Genomic DNA, 22,350 nt, shown 5'->3' with positions numbered 1-22,350 from the left:
CTCATGGACTAATGAATATTCCATGCTGCTCTACTGGACTATCGCTGATTCGCAACTTGTTCGTATTCGTTTTCTTTGTCGTATTATTGTAGAGTTGCGAAACCTCTCTACTGACGTGTACTGTACCCCAATTCACCTTTTTTTAAATAAAAATCTCATCAATCAATATTTTTAAACAATAAATGAATAAACATTATGATTTGTTATAGTAATTTTGTTTTTCATATTATTGTCCCTATCTTTTTCCCCCAGAGGGGGGCCACACATCACGCGCACGACGACTTCGTATACGCGACAAAAGCGCGCACACACGTACGTATGCGTGATTCTCTTGTTCCAGCTAGCATGCACTCTCTACCTCTGCATGCAGCCTCCTCCTCCTCTCCCCCTCTCTTTTCTGCATGCTATAGAAAGACTACACGGACATCACACCACCCACGAGCCATGTTTATATATTATGAAAATGAGAGAGAATGCAAATAATTTGCAGGTAATTGAAGTAAAAAAGAAACAACCAGAATATTACTAGGCTAGGCCTAGCCTAGCCTATTATTTGTATGTATGCCTCAAGCCAGCCTAGCGTAGGCTGGGCTAGCCTGCGCTAGGCCTAGCTAGGCCTACTACTAGCCTAGGCCTACTACTAGCCTACATGTAGGCTCAGACTAGCTACAATACTACTAGCTAGGTCCTACCTAGACTACAGTATGCCTATATTAACTAACACTAGGCCTAGGCCCATATGCAGGAAATGTAGCTGGTAGTATTATTAAATATTAGATCTAGGCCTAGGCCTCCTTCCTACCTAGCTAGCTAGCTAGGCCTAGGCTAGGCCCTAGCCTAGCCCTAGCTAGCAAGCTAGGAGTATATAATAGGATAGGCCAAGTATAAAAATAGGCCTAGCCTACTAGGCTGGCAATCTGGTACGTACGCTTATTTAAACTCGCAATATATTATTATTATTTAGGTAGGGGCCTATAGATACTAGAGGGTAGGCCAGGCTATATATTAGGCTAGGCTAGTTAGCTAGGGCAAGCAAGGCATATAGTGGGGAACCTAATGTAATTCCGTGAGATTTTAATGCTCAAGTTGAGTTCTTGGCAGTTTTGGAATCCTTGGGACCAGCAGAATTCATTGCAACTGGGGGCCAATTTTTCCCGACCCCATTTTGGCCGCCATCTTGGATTTCAAAATGGCCCCCATTTTTTACTCAAAAGTGATAGTAGCTCCTATTATAAACCACGTACGAACGTAATTTGTGTGATAAATCTTACAATATGATGATAAATCAGTCCAATGGTACAATTTATAATAATAGCATATGGCAGCCATATTGAATTCCAAGATGGCCGCCATTAAAAACGTATATAATGTATGCATTTTATAGTCAAGGTCCTCGTGTATTTCCGTAGGATTTTAATGCCCAAAGTAAGATTTCACTTCTTTAATATGGTGGTAGGATACCAAAAATGCTAGGTAACCAATTTTCACGATCCCGTAACCATGGTAACAGCCCCAAGATCAAAATGGCTCCCAATTGGCCCTATCTCCGTATCCCTTTGGTCTATCAACAAGATATTGGTATCAAAATACTCGGAGCGTATATATTTATATTCATTGTAATGGAACATTTTGACGAAATGTAATAGGAAATGCTATTTTTCTGCACTATTGACCTTTGACCTTGACTTTCATTGTATCTAAAAAACGGCTGGTCATTGAAATTTAAAAATGGTCTCAAATTACTGAAACCATACATATTCATATTTATTGTAATGCAACATTTTGTTAGAAAATGACCGGAAGTAAAGTTATTGACCTCTGACCTAATAAACATTGAACTTGATGTATACAATAATCGGCAATTATTTGTGGTAGGTATTAAACAATGGATTTATACATATTATTATCATTTGAATAGCTAATTTTTAATTCACATAATGAACCAGCTTGGCTTGATGTAGATTACTAAGTAACAGAGAATAAAAGAATGTAATTAATTTGAATGTAAAGAAAAAAAATCTGTATTTAAATAGTTCTCTTTTCCCGGATCAGGAAGGAACAGAAGGAACATAGTTAAAATGGGTTGGTGGTCTTGTTGGCGGCATTACTCAAAATGAGGAAATCGAACTGGATTTCCCATCGAATTCACTCTTTAAACACAAAACACACAAATCCTTCAAGATTTTATCAAAATACATTCATAACAAAATCAACACTTTTTTTAAACATTGTCTTAGTAATAATTTCAAATGAAGTCAAGAAATATATCTTAAACAGAGATGATAAAAAAAGAAAGCTTTTTGAAGTTTGTGAGCAAAGTCTGGTTGTGGTCTCCTTGAAAAAAAATGAAACTAAACACATTTAGTAGCTTGAAGGGAACATAAAATGCTGTAAACATCCAAAACCTCTTGGTCACTTCTAACAATCTCACTCTATCTAATCTAAAATGATTCCTTGGGTTGGCGATATAACTACAAAATGGCAGTCAATGTTAGCATTGGAAGATTACTTCTTATATCGACACATCAAAGAAGCAACCCCAAGGAACGTCTAATCAAGCAACTGAACCAAGCAATCAAATTATCATCTACGAACACGTAATAATGTATGGCCGGCAGCAGTTCAATGTATAAGAAACCTATATATATGAAATTGTTTCAAGAAAAACAAGCATTAGGAAATAAAATGGAAAGGTACAAAGTTTAAGAATCAACCACACTCACTCCTTTGACTGTCTTAATGGAAAGAATGGGACGAGAATGCTGACACAATAAATGCATGGTATTGATTGATTAATATTTATAAATATATAAAAACTAAGTATGTGAATTAGAAATTAGATATTCAAATGATAATAATATTTATAAACCCATTGTTTAATACCTACCACAAATAATTGCCGATTATTGTATATATCAAGTTCATGTTTATTAGGTCAAAGGTCAATAACTTTACTTCCGGTCATTTTCTAACAAAATGTTGCATTACAATAAATATGAATATGTATGGTCTCAGCAATTTGAGACCATTTTTAAATTTCAATGACCAGCCGTTTTTTAGATACAATGAAAGTCAAGGTCAAAGGTCAATAGTGCAGAAAAATAGCATTTCCTATTACATTTCGTCAAAATGTTCCATTACAATGAATATAAATATATACGCTCCGAGTATTTTGATACCAATATCTTGTTGATAGACCAAAGGGATACGGAGATAGGGCCAATTGGGAGCCATTTTGATCTTGGGGCTGTTACCATGGTTACGGGATCGTGAAAATTGGTTACCTAGCATTTTTGGTATCCTACCACCATATTAAAGAAGTGAAATCTTACTTTGGGCATTAAAATCCTACGGAAATACACGAGGACCCTGACTATAAAATGCATACATTATATATGTTTTTAATGGCGGCCATCTTGGAATTCAATATGGCTGCCATATGCTATTATTATAAATTGTACCATTGGACTGATTTATCAAAATATTGTAAGATTTATCACACAAATTACGTTCGTACGTGGTTTAAAATAGGAGCTACTATCAGTTTTGAGTAAAAAATGGGGGCCATTTTGAAATCCAAGATGGCGGCCAAAATAGGGTCGGGAAAAATTGGCCCCCTGTTGCAATGAATTCTGCTGGTCCCAAGGATTCCAAAACTGCCAAGAACTCAACTTGAGCATTAAAATCTCACGGAACTGATTTTTGGAACATTAGGTTCCCCACTAATAGCTTGACTAGGCCTAGCTAGCATAGGCCTATGTCTGCACAACATTAATTATTAATAATAATTATTATTATTAAGGTTAAGGGCCTTAGAGTGAATGGCGGCCGAATTGATCGGCTATCCCGCATTTTTATTCTGTTGGCTGAGTTGTTTGGTAATAATATTTTGATATTAATTACATATAATATAATAATTATATATCATTTTTTTTAGAAAAATCGTTCAAAAGTGTGCCTCCCTCAATAATTTGATTCATTTTCCGATAAATGCAATTTACTTCCGATATTTTGGATAAACAAAAAAATATCCCAAAATATCAATTTGTATTAGGGCCTATATTATATTATTATTAGGCCTACATTAGGCTAAATAATCGAAAAATAAGAAAGAAAAATGCTAAAGAATTTCGGTCCACAAAATGTTTATGGTGTGATAATTAATTCATGTAATATGAAATAATGAGTTGGCATCGTATTTTGCACATTTGGCACGTCTGACCAACTGCCATGTTTACTAATAATATAATAGCAATAAAATCAGAGCTATATTATATATATAAAGAGTTACGACATTGAAAATTAGAAGCCATTTTTGTGTCAAAGAATTCGCACGCTGAGGGTGCGCGCGTCTATTTTGTATGGCGTATTCCTGTAGTTCATGCGTTATTTTTATATTTGTTTTGTCTATGAAATAACGCTTATATTCCGTTTTTATTTAGTAATTAATTTTATTAATGGTATTAATTTGGTAACAAATATATATTGTGTCTATAATAACAAAAGAATAAATGCTAGGGCCTACATGCAAGTCAGGATACATCAAAGCATGAACCAATACAAAAAACACACAAATTCACCCCTCTTTTTATACAGTATATGGCTCTCTGTGTGTTTTTGACACAAACTTTCAGAGACTCGTTCATCATTTTATTTGTAATAATTTGCCTTTATTATTTTAATATTGTTCATACCCTATTCAATATATTAACAAATATATCCACGACACTTTATTATTTTATTTAGTCATCAAAGCATACATTATGGATTGAAAATATTACATAATTGTTATTAATAGGACGTAGTTATGGGATGTTTCGTTCCAAAATCAATCAATCGAACTTTATAATGTACTAGCGCACGCGCGCGAAATATTCTTTGCCGCAAGTACGCTGTGCACATCGATATTTCACCGTAAAATGTGAAATTACATTTTTTTAAATATAAGAAAAAGTTTAAAGTATTTTCTTGCTCCTATACTTTACATGCATTAACGGAGACAAGTTTGACACAAATTGACCTGCATATCACGTGACTATAATCCAATGTCGTAACTCTTTATATAATGGCTCTGAATAAAATACTTGAGTAGCGCCCTCTATGGGCCACAGTATATACAGTAGTACTAATTTTAATTTAATTAAGTATCCGTATCCGTCATTTTATGTTAATTGTGTTCAATATGGATGCACCACTTCATGTGTGTGCCACCGATGTAAAGGTGCAATTTCCAAATAAATGGATTGATTGATTGATTGTACTTGTCTAAATATTATAACGCCCTCTGTTGTTTAGACCTGATTTCGTATAAACGATATTTAATTTTTTGAAGGTCCGAGTAAATGACAACGAGATATTCAATTCAATTCAAGAAACATTTATTGATCAAAAATATTATATCATAACAATGGTTGGCATATAATATATATAGTCGAGAGACTACAAAAGGCCCAATGGGCCTGTCGCTGTAGTCCCTCTTTACATTATATATGATTATTATATAATTATTATATAATTATATTATGATTGTTATATAATTGTTTTTAAAGGAAGTCTTTAAAAGAAAACAGAAAAAATGCAAAATGCGTACATTTCAAAGAATATACAAAATCATAAGCGAAACAAGATATTTGATTGGTCCATGATGAAAATTCACTTTTTACAATTAAAAAAATATAAAATTAAATGAAATCATAAAAGAGAGCTTACCAACAGGATAATTCTGATACTGAAGTTCTTTCTGGATCAAATACATTATAATAATATTATTGATTTAGTATGTTCCCCACTACAGGCAAGAAAACAATCATTTAAATAAGATTGGAATAAAAAGTATTTACTGTAGGGCTTCTAATTGAAACCCTGGGTTATTATTCTTTGATTGTTTTTTATGGTGGGTTACTATTAGAAGGGGGGTTACTATTAGAGTAGTGGGTTATTATTACTAATCTTAAATTAGGCACCTGAAAATAGTAACCCATTCCAACTATTCCGGTCAGCAAATCATAGCAAAATAATAAAACAATACGAATAGTCAAATTTGTTTGAACTCTAACTTTATTTTATACTATTTTAAACTAAAAAAACACTCAATCCTCCCTCCACTCCCGAGATCAACATGAGATTAGAGTAGTGGGTTATTATTATAGATTTACTTATAATGTGGGTTACTATTATAAGTAGGGGGTGGGGGGTTACTATTATAAGGGGGGTTATTTTTACAAGATTTTACGGTAATACATTCTGAGGAAATGTTGAAGTTCAGTTTGTACATCATACCAAAGAATCATATATCACAAGAATGAGTATTTCGCGATTTTAGCATGAGAAATTTGTAACAGAGAGTGATGCCCGCCCTCATAAGGGCGGATGTATACAGACTAAATAAGACTTGATTTAATAGATATACATGTCACATTAAATAGAATTATGATAATATATTTTGAAATTGTAAAACATTTTATAAAACATATTTAATAACAAACTAGTGTATAATTATTCACTTCTACAGAAAATGAATTACTAAATTAGTTCACAAAGAAAGGCTGAACAGCCACACCAAAAATCAACCAAGCGTTATGTGCTGAGTAATTACTCAGCACATAACGCTTGGTTGATTCTTTGCCATTGCCGCATACTAATCTACGCCCGGTAAATTAATTATTGATTTTATGAAATAAATTCGTATGAAATACATGTTATTTATAGGATACAATATTAAATTTTATTAACATTTATTTATTTTACCAGAAACAAGTTAAATATAGAAATATTATTAAACTATCCTTTTTGAAAACACGGTTGATGAAGCGAACTGTTTGTTCGGCAGTTTTTACTAAATAAATTGCATGAAACGAACAATTAAATATCCAAACAGCATTTAACATGATGTTGGCATGTAGTTGATAACATTTTTTATCATTAAAATACTACCGGGAGTCGAGGCACCGTCACAAAATGTTGTATACATCCTCACTACTTATTGCGGCGCCCTACCACATGGACAATATACTGTTACAGGGAAAATCGCGGATTACTCATTCTTGTGATATATATTCTTTGGTCATACCAACAGTTTGTAATAATTGGTAATTTACTTTTCAGTCTAGCCTGTCATCAATAAATATTCCTATCTCGACGTCCTTATCATCATACCAAAATATGCATGATACTGGGTAGGGAAAACAACGCGAAAAATGAAAACTTTTAAATTTGAAACACTCAAAAGGTCCTGAACCATGCATTAATTTTCGAAAATTTGGCGCGCGATGATCAAAAAATGTTTCATTAAAGGCCAGGTGCGGGTAAAAAATTTCTATTGATCATACATTCCAATAATTATCGATCTATAGTTTCCCCTATGTTTCATAATTTTTGGGATTTTATTTGTGTTACACGAGCTTGTTGAAAATAAGCACTTTCTAATCAGTGGGGGAATAGTTCAAATTACACAATAAAATCTATATTCTTTTGTACACAAATTTTGTAAATAGAGAGGCGTTTTAAAAAGCTATGAAAAATAAACGGTGTGGTAAAAAATGTTATCAGATGACTAAATATAGGTAATATAACTTAAATATTACATTTCTGATATTTTTATTCAACTTCAGATTTTTATTTTCATGCTATAGCAAAAATTATCTACTGTATATCCACCATCTTTTTTCACCGTCTAGGAAGTCACCAGACATGTTATTACATTAGGTTAACTACCTAACTACTGAAAAAAAATTATCCTTGTTTTTATGGAAGAATTTGGCCAAATTTTGTATTTGACCATATTACGGTAAATTGATGTTTTTTCGTCTTGATTTCTGTTACAAATATTTGATTTATGTACAATTAACCAAATATTATATTTAAAATTCATGCCTCTACCTGAGCTTTAAAACAAATAAAAATATGTATGTTCTGAGTATTTTGGTACAAAAAACATATCAATATACCACGTAGTTAAGACGATACTGTGGGCATTTCAGTTTTCTTTTTTTAATTTAACACTGCTTTCTGCTTTGCGTCAAAGACGCAATGCAACGACGTTAGGCGCAACGCAAGTGAATATGTTGACAAATCACAAGCGAATTCGTATGATCCGCGTCATCATTGGTATTACATTTTTTGCGTGAAATCGGTTAGGAACTTTATCGACTAATTTGTATAGGTAGGTATAGAAAAGTACTTTCTTACGTTGTGTCGGTTTTAGTTGCTTTGTGACAGAGTTTGCTTTTGTAGTAGCGGGAACCAGCTTAAATCACGACAGATGATTATTGTAAGCTTAACATTGGCGTTCCATACGGAGTGTAATAAGATCGCTATACGTCGCTACGGGACGGTACTTCGGGACGGGACGTCTTATCGCGAACGACAAAGCGTGGAAATATGTGGTCGGTAGTGAGCCCATAGAAAATTAAATTACGATGGTAAGGAATAATATATCTAAAATGTATATAGCTATAAACGTTTACGTAATTCCTCGGTATCTTGCAGTTTTATTTGTGATGACTTTTGCGGATCTACAGGCTTCCTTTAAATTGAGATAAAACTTAAAAACATGCCATGCTGTTAGTGTGTACGTTCCGAAAATATTAACGTGAGTAAAGCAAGCCTTCCAACCTAGCCAGTCAACTACTAATATTATAGATAGAGTAGTCAGCCAGTAAGTAAGTAATACTGAAAAATAGGTAGGCCTATTGTTCACCACCGTCATCATTGTTCAGATTATCATCACATCATCCTTCATCATCAATTATTTGGCAGCATTAAACTTAATTACACACTCGTTATACGTTTAATTTCGTTCTTATGATACAATATTGTCAAGGACATTGTAATCGTATTATTTCTTGAATGGCCTCAGGACCAACTACACTTCCTAGAGGGAGAGCGAGCGAAGCGAGCTCACCCTCTAGTAAATAATAATAGTCCTAAATAACTTTGTCTCTTTGCGGTTGCGGACAGTTGTTGAGACTGAGTAATACAAATAATCATAAAATGGTGGCAAATGAATTAACATTATTTCTGTACATTTTTTAAATAATAATTCACCAACCATCTTCCTGGTTGGTAAGCATAGGCCTAACAACATTGTCATCAACCACACTTCGTAGCTATTATAAGGGCCAACACAAATGTTAGTTTCTCATCTGAGATTATAAAACTTTTTAAAATCATACTAGTCAATCAAAAGCGATGTATTATTCGAACTATTGCCTGTCATTGGTCAACGTCCTTTTACGGTATCCCTGTCCCTTCGGACCCAGTTGTCAGGGCAGACCACCCCACTCAAAATCCTGTATCTTCCTGGGGTCATGTTTTTTTTCGTTTTATTATCTTTTATTTCTTTTTTTATTATCTATTTATACTATATTTATGTATTCATATTAATGTTTTAATCAAAAAGTAAGGAAATGAATGTTATAATATTATTGGAATTGAAAATATAGATACGATGAGACGTCTCGGTACACGTTTAGCTATCTTTGGTTTCTAAGTAGTGATGTTATAATTTGCGACACGTTCATTGTTTGATATTTGTATGTAGCTCTACACTATGTTCTAATCAAATGAAAGTCGGTTAGAGAAATTAGTGTTCCTGCTGAACAATTATATATGACTGTTGATATCATTGTGATTTCATTGCGACAAGCTACGTCAAAATTGAACCTTCAAATAACTGCTAATTAGTGGTTCGACGGTTTCGCTGTTGCGATGACAACATACAATAATCAATAAACTGCATCGTAAAGTCATTTTGCACATGCTCAGAACCAAGCAAGCGCAGAATGACCATTAGACCCGATAGCTGCGTAGTCGCTTCTTGAAAACGAACAGTCGCCATTAGCAGATTGAAAATACAAAACAACAACATCCTACTATAAAACCCCTCTCATATTTTCATGTTTGATCTTTTTTTAATGTAGGCCTATGATGAACAAATTATTTGTCATGATCATCAAAACAATTAATGTACACCGTGTTGTATTAATTATTTGAGGATCTCTGACGTGTCTGATACGATACGAATCACTGATTGGTCAATTCTCTGCAATTATTTTAAACCATTGTTTCGTTTGAAATACATTCAAATGTTGTGATATTATCTCCATAGGGATTAAGACATGGTGCTTGATGGTTGTGGTGTAACTGTATATTTTTTAGTACAGTACTTATTTTTGTTACCAAACGAGATGTCGAAACGTTATAGTCGATATTTATTAGTGGTGCTTGTTGTCATGCTTTCAGCGTCATTATATTACTACCAGCAACGTTTGGACTTCAAGAACAGATACCTAGACTTTAGACAGAACAAGTAAGTTCATACTTAGATTTAAGTACAGAATCCTTATTAAAGCGATCCCATTCGTTACGAGAAAGTGCTCCCTTAAAGAGGTGTCCATCCCCTGAATAATAATACTAGTACTACTATTAATAATAACCCCTATTATTAAAAGTAGACCATCAATTCAGTGTTCAAACACAATTCCCGGCGTTCGTTTTACGAGAAAAGGTCCTCTTAAAAGAGGTATCCCCTAAAGGGTTTTCCGCATTGTCTCCTGAATAAGCGTGTGTCCCAAAGCAGAAATAAATTATTCCATATTTATAACGTAAAAAAAAAATTTCAATTAAGTAGGCCTGAGTGATTATTAAAAAAAAAAATGTACAGTACTAGTAAAGCCATGATCACCGGACGGACAACCAAGCAATATGTTTACATCACGGATTTCACAGAATTAGAATTTGTTGGCCCCTAATAACAGCTTAATGTGAATGAATGCTTAGGCCCAAGTCAATGACAGTGTAAATGTGCACGGTCTATAAAGAAGTACCTACATTTCACGAAAGGGAGTTGGATCATTCAAAGCATCCTCTTCATTAACTATATTATCGTTCAAATGACAGTGTTATCGAATCCAATCAATTAGTAATGGACAAAAAGAGTGTTAGCTTGCAGATGTTGTCTGCTGAATGAACTATCTATATTGATATATCTCAAATAAACGTGTTATACTTAAATCATAATTGTATATTGTGTATCACTATTATGTATTCAAGTTAAAATCAGATTAAATTATCTTTAACAAAATAATATGTGTGGCCCCGTTTTCAATACAACAGGAAAATGATTTTACCACTATACCATATTGTATCGACTATTGACTTTCGTTATATAAATAATATTTTCAGTGCTTCTGTAAACTGACCTCTACAGTATGTAGGCCTACCCATAAACGTACGTGTGGAATACGTCTTTGTATACCAAATTATGAACGATTAGCACCCATTAATTTGAACCGTTTTCACACATATTGAAATAGATTTACATCGCCTTCTACTGATTTGTTATCGTTTAGAGGTTCGTTGTTTAATCAAGTCGATATCTACAAACATTCGACTATATGCCAGCAGAAATATTAAGCCCGGCGTATGAATTAAACCTTCTTGTAGTTGGATGCGGAAATCTATTTTAAGATGACAAAATCATAAAACTTCATAATTCATTTTGTTCCATTTAATCCTAATGCATAGACAACACGGTCGAATCGTACCTAACTAATCGTGTCTACAACAAATAAGAATCATATATTTTTAATAAACCCATACCTCCCTTCCCTCTCCAGCAAAAAAAGGAGAAACGATAGAAGAAAGAATATAGTATATATAAAGTATACGTGTGCATATCACCAATGCATGAGTCTACGATGGATAGTTGAAAGTGTGCTCACTTTCTGGTGTTTTGTCTGGTTTTAGTGGATGTAGTGTAGAAGCGAAAACCAGATTTATACAACGTAGGCCTATCTATATTAGATCTATAGAGAGTTTGTACGTTTGTTTGTCTGTCTGTTTGTTCGTTATATACAAATTGTTGTTACTGACCGGAATTGTACCGGGAAGGGTCTAAACTACATTTGAACATCATCCGCCATCTAGGACCCAAGTTAGGGGCCAAAATGTGGTCAAAATGGCCAACTTTTCCCCACTTTCGATGTTAGTTCGTTATACAAATTTTTTTTTTTTTGCACGTAATCATACATATGGGGTATCAAAATGATCGTAATTGTACCGGAAATGTTTTAAACTACATTTCAAAAAGTCTTGGGATTTGGTGGGAGAGGGGGGGGGGGGGGGTTGGGAGTTGGGGTTCAGGGAATAGTGGGGATTTTGCTTAGGCTAGGGGTAGTAGGCTATAAAATTGATCAGAATTGTGGTTGGAAAAAGTATTTTAATTATCCCTGGGAAGGGGCTGGGCGTTTATGTAGGCCTATCACCATGGCCGAAACTGTACTGGGAATGTTTTAAACTAAATTTGAAAACTACCACTGAGGGATTATGGGTTGGGAGTGATGGCTAACATAATTTGTACTGGAACCGTCTTAAACACATCACCCATTATCTAGGGTGTGTTGGGAGGGAAGGAGCGAAAATACTGGCGTAAAGAAGTAGCCTATATATGATTGGAATTGTACTAGGAAAAGTTACTACATTTGAACTGTCCAGGGAAGGAGTTATGGTTTGTTGATTGTGGCTGGGATGGTGAGAGGAGAAAGAAGGCTGGGAGACCGCAGTATCAAAATTAGATATTTGAATTATCAGCCAATATGACACCTATTCAATTACACAGATTAAAACGTACTTAAACTATAGGCCTATCATAACTATACCCCTCTCAATTTGAAGCTCAAGTTAAATTGAATTTGTCTATCACTGGGATGAATGTGTTTTTTAAAAAGCGTTTGGGATATTATTGAAGAGGGGTGGAGGTTTGTGAGTATTGTGAGATACTGACGTCGGGTGTTATTTACTGCGAAAACTAATTTTGAAACCTGCCCTGGGTAAGTATAACTGCTAGTAAGATATATTTACTTGCCCTTTGTTTTTTATTATACACTAGATAGCAGACCAATTATAATTCATTTACTGTATTAATGTTTAAATTTATACATTGTACTGTATACTTATATTAAAGGAGAAACTTAAACCGTTCAGCCAAAATGCTGAAAATAAAAGTAAAACAATAAAGATGAAAATAAAATCTGTAACAAATAAAAAAAACTTCTTTTACCATGTTACATTGTGATATAGGCCTACATAACATATTTTGTAAATATTCCAAATATTTAGCCTACTTATTAAAATGTGAAGTTTTGCATAATAATAAAAACACAGCCAAGATAACTCAAAATGCATTCAGGTATCCAATTACATAATACTTTTTTTTATAATAAAAATCAATTAATTTGTACTAAATATAGGAAGCACTGCTTTAAGCAAGTGAGCAGAGCCATACATTGTAAAAACGCAACTTGCTATATAGTGTTATAAATGATGGAATATAAGATATACAAATATTTATAATTTGATAATAATACAACAATGTATAATATTTGGAACCTGATAATAATTACTTTTTGATTAGAGATATTAAAAAAAAAATCAAATAAAAAACAATATTTGAGAGGGGTGTAAATTTAATCTTAATGTTAAATCTTCTATAGACCTACTCAATTAAAACACTCAAATTAGTGGAGTGAGTGCCATGCCTAAAACCTAAACATAACTTGTTCAATCATTTTTCACAACATTCTCACTTGTTGTCCTTCCGAATGGATGACAGTGCTTCTTTATTCTTTATATCATTTTGCGTTATTTCACAAAACAGCCCCATCTCCATTCTCCCCATTATGTGAAACTGAACAAGTGTTCCCAAGCTAGTACTAAATAAAGCGGGTCGGATCACAGGATCTAACCCTAATTTAGTTTACATGCAACAAAATTATAGTTACCGTAAATCTGCCAATAGTAACCCACCTTATAAGTCAATCTATAATAATAACCCACAAAAAGACAAGTAGTAGTGTAGTCGTCGTTAAGAGCAGACGTGTCCTAAATCGCTCTCTCTAGCCTCACTACATTCAGCCTCACTACGCGGTGACAGTTCAAATTTCCCGCAGGACAGCTGTTGTGTTAGGGCACTCCTGTAGCCTAGCATTTACTTGTCGGTTTTTGTCTGCTGTACATGTACGTATTAATACACCATCATGGCCGGAAAGAATACAAGGAAAGGTGGTAAAAAGGACAGCGGTAAGGAGTGTTGCGAACTGAACACTGATACAGCACCTGTCATTGATGTGGAACCGCTTACTATTACTGTACAAAATGAAATTTCCAATATAATTAAAGGAAATACGAGTATTTTCAATGACCTAGCCGAGAAAATTGCGAGCATTGTTAAACATCAGCTGATTGAAAGCATTACACAAATTGTAACGGATGCAGCAATTGAAGCAATACGTTTCGAACTTGACGATACTAAAGATCGTCTCAGCAAAGTAGAACAACAGGTAGAGAACTTACAATATGAGCTAGATGAAGCAGAACAATATTCAAGAAGGAACTGTTTGATTATTCAAGGAATAGAAGAGAAACAAGGTGAGATAACAGACAATATAGTTTTGAATTTGTTTAAGAAAAAGCTAAGCGTAGAAGTAGATAAAACATGCATAGACAGGAGTCATAGATTGGAGCCAAAAGTTAAGAAAAACGGAAGAGCAAGAGGAATAATAGTAAAGTTTAGTTCGTATAATGTTAGAAATGAAGTATATAGAGCAAAGAAAAAATTAAAGGGGAGCCATATCTACATTCATGAAAACCTTACGAGCAAAAGATCAAGTTTACTACGTACTGTAAAGCAAAACTATGCATCAGTGGTATCTGCAGTTTGGACACAAGATGGTCGCATACATACCATAATCACTGGCAGTAACGAGAAAGTTGTTTTATCCAGAACTTCCGATCTTAAACAATTACCTAAATGTAAAAGGTAATGTGTAAGAATTTTAAATGTCCTAAATCTGTATTGTATTTTATGTAGATAAGATGATTTTAGATTTTATTTGTAACGCATGTAATAAACCATTTAAACCAATTCAATTGTTAAACGAACATCGTACGGGGAAGCCTTTTAGACAACGACGTAGACGACGCTGAATTACGTAACGACTCTATTGTTTATTTTGCTTTTGGCATACTATGCAAATTATGCGAGATTGATTGTACAAAGGGTTTTAAAATTGGTCATTTAAATGTCAGAAGTCTCTATAATAAGGTGGACCATGTTCGGAGTTTACTTTCAGAATGCCGTTTCCATGTCTTAGGAATTAGTGAAACCTGGCTAGATCAAAATATACATAATAGTGAACTTGCAATCCCAGGATACCTATTAGTTAGAACAGACAGAAATAGACACGGAGGTGGGGTGGCTATCTATGTAAACGAAAATGTTGATTTTGATGTCATTGACTTTGGTGAAAATACAATTGAATCGGTATGGATAAAAATTAAGCCGGTTAACACTAAACCGTTCGTTATAGGTAATGTTTATAGACCACCAAATTCGTGTACTGGATTTGTTGATATAATGCATGATCAAATATCTTTTATACTAGATAGTATAAGAGAGATTATTGTTGTTGGTGACTTAAATTGGAATATATTTGATAAACAGCATTCTCGGAACATTAAAACCCTCCACCAAATTTTCCAATTAAACCAGTATATTAAAACTCCAACGCGCGTAACGGAAAACAGTAGTAGTTGTATTGATTTAATTTTTTCAAATAGGGATGACTTTATAAGCAAAACTGGAGTTGTACCAATTGGAATTAGCGATCACTCATTGATATATGCAATACGTAAAAAAATTAAAATAAAATTGCCCCCGCGTATTTTACATACGAGAACCTTCCGGAAATTTAACGAAGATTTGTTTATTTCTGATCTTGCATCTGCTCCGTGGAGTATTTGTGAGGCGTCCGAGGATGCTGACGAGGCTTGGGACATTTGGAAACACATTTTTACTGATATTTGTGATATTCATGCTCCTATGGTGACGGTCAGGAGGAAGGGAACTGATATTCCATGGCTTACAGACGAATTTGTTTCCCTTTCTCGTGACCGTGATTATTTAAAACAAAAAGCCGAAAAAACTAAGAACATAGATGATTGGAATTCTTACAAAAAGGCAAGAAATAAATTAAATAATTTGTCTAAATCACTAAAACGCGACTATATAAATAATAAATTAAAGGATAATGTTAATGACACTAAAACATTATGGAAAACCATGAAAGACTTTTTACCCAATAAAAAGAAACAAACTAAAACAACTCTCAATGTAAACGGTAATGAAATAAACAATCCAACTGATATTGCTAATCATTTTAATAAATATTTTTATTCAATTTCTAATGAACTTGCATCCCATTTTAATGACAACCAAAACGATATTACCGTTGAATCGTTATCACAATTTCAACAACGTTTCAACTTTAAAGATATTAATGGAAATGAAATTGAAGCTTTGTTGGAAAAGTTAGAAATTGGAAAAGCTACTGGAATTGATGGGATTTCCGCTAGGTTACTTAAAATTGCATCTTCACAAATTTCTCAAAGTCTTGCCTTTTTGTTTAGCTGGTCATTAAGATCTGGTGTTATTCCAAGTGAATGGAAATGTGCTAAGGTTACTCCGCTTTATAAAGGAGGATGTAAACATGAACTTAACAACTACCGTCCAATATCTGTTATACCTATTGTTATGAAAGTTTTTGAAAGATGCATCCATAATCAAGTTATGAATCATATAAATGAGTTTAATTTATTATGTAAAAATCAATCTGGTTTTAGGTCGTTACATTCAACTTCTACTACACTGATAGATGTATGCAATTATATATATAAAAATATTGATAATGGCTTGGTAACTGGAGCAATTTTTCTTGACCTAAAAAAGGCGTTTGATACGGTAGACCACGATATTTTATTACGTAAATTATGCACCTTTGGAATGATAAACACTGAGCTTGCATGGTTCAGTAATTATTTAAAAAATCGCAAACAATTTGTTAATTTTAATGGAAAAAAATCTGAAATTTTAAATGTCAACTATGGGGTACCACAAGGCTCAATTCTTGGCCCTTTGTTGTTTATTTTATACATAAATGACTTACATGATAGTGTTGATGGGATTTGTAAAACAGTCCTCTATGCAGACGACACTGCGCTTTTTTATGCATGTAAATCAAATGAAGAGCTTACAACAGTTTTAACTGAACAGTTGGAAAATGTAAAACAATGGTTAGATAAACATAAATTAACTCTAAACATTGATAAAACCAAATACATGCTTTTTGGTACTCATGCACGTTTTAATAAAACAACAGATGAAACAGTAATTTTTGATAACATTCCGATTGAGAAAGTTGAAACGTTTAAATATTTGGGACTTACATTTGATGAACAACTCTCATGGAAAGTACATATTGATTCTATATGTGCAAAACTATCAAAAATTCTACATCTATTTTATAGATTGAAAAGTTTTACATCTCCTAAAATTATTAAAAGATTATACAATGCTCTATTTTTATCACATATTGACTATTGTTCAACAGTCTGGGGTACTGGTTCAAACGCCCATATTTTAAAATTGCAAAGGGTACAAAATAGAGCTGCACGATTAATACTAGGTGCTGATATTCGAACTCCTGTTAGACATGATTTAGGTTGGCTAACAATTAAGACAAGAATTGAATATCATACAATTTGTACAATATTTAGATGTTTACAAGAATCTGTACCTTCATACTTATGTGATGTTTTGCAATATATTAGTAGTGTACACAATATTCAAACCAGAAACTATGAAAATAATCTGTTGTATTTGCCCAGATGTAACCTCGAAATATACAAACGTAGTTTTGTTTATTATGGAAGTTCACTCTGGAATGGCCTACCCTATGAATTAAGAAAACAAAACAATTATAACCGTTTTAAATCACTTCTTAAGATTCATTTATTGTTGCCGGTGGTCTAGGATGGTTCCAGTGAAATATATTTAAATATGGTATAAAAGTATAATAATAATGAGAACATGCATTGAAGTTTAGTTTTAGTTTAAGTTTTAGTTTAAGTTGTTTTCAAATTTTGTTTAAATGTGCCGTAGGGCCCCTCGGAAGAGCAGTTTTATTTTATTACTGAGAGGGCTACCCTACTAAAAGAAAACGAAATAAATAAATAAATAAACCCATGGGGCTTACTATTAGAGTCACAAAAACCTATGACGTAGCCGTATTTTGAAAAGAAGGAGATAATGCATGTTGATCTCGGGAGTGTGGGGAGGATTGAGTGTTTTTGAGTTTATTAAATAAAGTTAGAGTTCAACCAATTTGTTTATTCGTACAGTTTTATTATTTTGTTATGAGTTGCTGACTGGAAAAGTTGGGGGTGGGTTACCATTTTCAGGTGCCTAATTTAAGATTAGTAATAGTAACCCACTACTCTAATACGGTAGTAGTAGGGTTCTAATAGTAACCCACCCTAAAAAGAAATCAAAGAATAATAACCCAGGGTTACAATTAGAAGATTTACGGTACTAAGGCTACGTAAATATGTGAAGATTTAAATCATTCTATAATAAAATGACATAAAAAAATTAACTTGCTGAGATCATACAATAGTCGGACAAACAGATATTTTAATTCATTTGTACCATATTCCATCAGACTTTTAAATGACTTATAATTTTGTAACTTCATCTGTTTTATCTGTATAACATTTTGATGTTTTTCCCTGCCTTATTTAATGTCTTTTACTGTTAACTTGTTGTTTTTGTCCGCACCAGAAGGAGAGTACTCACAAAGTGACTTCGTCACTTTTCTACAATCCGCCAGTCAGTTTTATTGTGTTTGTATTTTTGATTTTATTATAATTATGTCTAAATGAATTGAATTGAATTGAATTAATGAAATGTGTTTGATATAAGTATTTTAACCTAATGTTTTATATATTTTTTATGTTCTATTTGCCTTTTTACTGAGGACGAAATAAAGTTAAATTGAAAACTTAAAATTGATAAGAAAAATTACCGTATTTATTCGAATAAACATCCCGGAGCGGTTATTGTTCAGGGGGTTTTTTAGTGGATAGTTTATTTGAGGGAGACGTTTATTTTTTGGGTTCAATATGATAACATGTAGGCTATAATCATATAGATATCCCCTATAGGTATGAAAAAATTCTACACAATTAATATTGAGAAGTGAAAAAATACAGTAAAAATTGTATAAAAATTTTTGTTAATAATTTGTAGATCATGAATTCTACTAAATAAAAAATGTGTTGTAATTCAATAGTGTGTGTATAATGCATGTGGCAGGGCGTTTATTCGAGGGGGCGTGTACTCAAATGTATATCACATTTCTATACAATGGTTTCCGTAATTAATAATTATGATAGAAGTACTAACTTATTATTTATCTATTTTAATTATTATATTTATAATCGTCATGTATGTGCAAAGGTATGTATTGCACTGTAGTGTGTCAAATGTGTTTACAAATGTCATGTTCCACCATTTGAAACACACGCTAGTCTGACAAGCATCTTAGGGCCTGTTTCTATTAAGCAGAAAATCAGTCTTTTCTCCTTCTTTTTTCTTGAAAGTCGTCTACTTTGTTGTCAATTAAAATCATCGTATCCATGTGAATGACCTTGTTATTGTTAAGAGCTTTGCAATTATGTTGATTTATAAAAGTCACAAAAATCGATAAAATAAAGAGTATTTTAGCAGATATCAGAATACAAGCCCAACGGCTACTGTATAACTTGGGCAATTTTAAAGATGACAAATCAGATCTTATAATTAGGCCGAATGGGTTCACACATAGTCGGATTGTCTGCCCAACGAACCAAAACTGACTGCTTTTACAAAAATAAAACTGACCTACTGTGAACCATTCACACTAGAGACGCAACGCAAGGACCAATCATAAGCCCTGGGTCATCCAAACTCTCGATAGCAATTGGTCAATTCGCTACAAAATGAGAAAAATCGGTTCGGTGGCAAACAGAAATGGATAACAAACATTATTAATGCGAACCTCATAATTAAAACGTTTACGTCATCTTTATGCAAAAAGTCGTATTTAGTTCGCATTTTAATTACTAATTTAATTACATTAATATAATGTAACAGCTTGCGTGACAATACAACCATCATGGCAAGCTAATTTACCATTTACTTCCTATTACATTCAGTTAAACGTATTAATTAAATGTATTGTTACTTAAGTAGAATACAAAATGCACAGGCATTGTAATGTGTTTGGCTGTTGTCGACAGATGTGACTACCTACCTGTTCCTACACAATCATATTATTGACAAAATCTTGTTGTCAATACACAAAAAGACAATAGACCAACATTTCTAATGATTCGTGTTTTCATCTTTTTTTATCTTCATTTAGAATTGAGCAAGAATTTGGTAAAAGTCACAATAGCAGTAGACCTACGCTTCTTCAAAATAACAACCGATTATTAGCTGAATACAATAAAGGAAAGAATACGACAACTTTTCCAAAAACATCATCACATGACAATCATTTTAAAACACATGATGTTGTCAATGACAGTGATGTTAAAAGAAACGATACTCAAACTGTGACGTCAGCTGTATTGAGAACTGAATCTCATCCAGATTCAAAACAAGTTAACAGTTTAGAAACAAACTATCGATCAGGAAATCAAAGTGAAAATTCTACAAGTCATTTAAAAGGAAACGACACGAAGGTTTTGACAGCTGATAAAATAGGTTCTCAAATCGAGAAGGTAAAAATAGATGGTATTGTTGTTAGTGAGAATGAACGAAAGCTTGCTAATCTTCAAAATTCTTCAAAAGATCCTCTTGTAACAGGCAAGACAAATGGAAGTACAGGTAAAGCTGCGAAACATGTTTCAGGAAACCAAGAAGTAACTCCGTCGCCTCCAAAACTCATCAATGTAACATCGATTAGCAAAAACTCGAAGAGAGGTATGCCTACAATGCTGAAACCAAACGTTGTGGATCGCATTGACAAACAAGTCATTTCAACAAATAGTATTAAACAAACAAATGCATCAAACGGTATTCGAGAAACGTCAGATAGCAGCAAATGCAAACCATCTACGCGCATTGTGTTTCTAAAGACGCACAAAACCGGAAGTTCAACTATAACATCTATATTTCAAAGATTTGGATTTCTTCGTAACTTAAGTTTTGTTCTTCCAAGTCAAGGTCATGTGATTAGTGCAGGCTTATATAAACGTCCTATCGTTCGTAGGAAGTACGATATGCTGGTGAACCACGTTCGATACAATCGGAAAGAGATGGATGCCGTGATGAAACCAGACACAAAGTACATCACCATTTTACGCGATCCGGCAACGCAAGCGGAATCCATTTTCGGATACTTCCAAATTTTTCGACATTTGAATTTATCACAACGGGCAAACCCATTCGAGCAATTTATATCTAAACCGCAATATTTCTTAGATAAATATGAGAAGTTCTCGATGCGAAACTATTTAAAAAATCCTTTATTGTACGATTTGGGTCTCGATCCTTCTGAACATTCGAATGTTGATAAAGTTCAGTTGCACATTAAAACCATAGCACGGGAATTTAGCCTGGTTCTTCTACAGGAATATTTTAACGAGTCTCTACTTTTGCTTAAAAAGCTTTTGTGTTGGGACATGGATGATATTTTATACATTATTAAAGGAGTGAGAGTTACAAACTTGCGTTTCGGTCTCTCGGATAATCTGAAACAAAAATCACGTGATTGGAATTCCGCAGACGTAATACTCTACGATTTTTTCAACAAAACATTTTGGCAAAAAGTTGCAGAGTACGGTCCAGATTTTAAAAAAGATTTAAAGGAATTTGATGATAAATTGAATTCAACATTTAGTGATTGTACGATGCTAGACGATAGGCCACTAGTAGATCACAGAGCATACACGTACAAAGTGAACCCAGTATCTGGACAAACTTGTAGATATATGTTACTGAGCGATGAACAGTTTACAGGAACAATTAGACGCGCAGCAATGATTTCAATGATGTCAAAATATGATAACAGATATCATTCAAGATCAAAATTCTATAAACCTAGACCAGTATCTACACCAAAAAGATATCCAATTAAGAGGCATAAGCCTCATAGGCCTATTTAGCAATACTTTATTAACACTTTTAAAAATCCGTAGATTCCACAATTTATTTTTGTTTGTCAGTTATTAAATTATTATTTTTTCACTTAAAAAATTGTGCGTATACGTTTTTGTTTTATGCTATTATGTTATTACTAGTTTTATAAATACCATTACAACTCCAGAATTCAAGATATTCAGAGATAAGACTTTATTTCGCAATTGACGTCACTTTTCACAAGGGTCCGACTACTTGAATATACATATCTGGTCGCATTATGTGCTTCAACCAGGTTAAAGGCCCATTCACACTAGGACGATAACGAT

The 22,350-nt window shown here is 33.4% G+C and overlaps 1 protein-coding gene across 1 annotated transcript; it reads left to right on the top strand.

Annotated features, from left to right (window-relative positions):
• Positions 1 to 370: 370 nt before the first annotated feature.
• LOC140043755 (uncharacterized) lies at positions 371 to 22,138 on the top strand. The gene is made up of 3 exons (XM_072088232.1): positions 371 to 490; positions 10,109 to 10,309; positions 20,301 to 22,138. The coding sequence occupies exons 2-3, from the start codon at positions 10,119 to 10,121 to the stop codon at positions 22,045 to 22,047; spliced, it is 1,938 nt and encodes a 645-aa protein (XP_071944333.1). The 5' UTR covers positions 371 to 490; positions 10,109 to 10,118; the 3' UTR covers positions 22,048 to 22,138.
• Positions 22,139 to 22,350: the final 212 nt, after the last annotated feature.

This window comes from Antedon mediterranea, chromosome 3 (genome assembly GCF_964355755.1).
Source record: "Antedon mediterranea chromosome 3, ecAntMedi1.1, whole genome shotgun sequence".
Classification (NCBI taxonomy): Eukaryota; Metazoa; Echinodermata; class Crinoidea; order Comatulida; family Antedonidae; genus Antedon; species Antedon mediterranea.
This window is presented reverse-complemented; position numbering and strand designations above follow the sequence as displayed.

What these genes read in the sequence shown, in the direction of transcription:
- LOC140043755 (XM_072088232.1), top strand. Translation starts at nt 10,119, where the DNA reads ATGGTGCTTGATGGTTGTGGTGTAACTGTATATTTTTTAGTACAGTAC. An exon ending in CTAGACTTTAGACAGAACAA is followed by an intron (nt 10,310 to 20,300) that starts GTAAGTTCATAC and finishes ATCTTCATTTAG; the next exon opens with AATTGAGCAAGAATTTGGTA.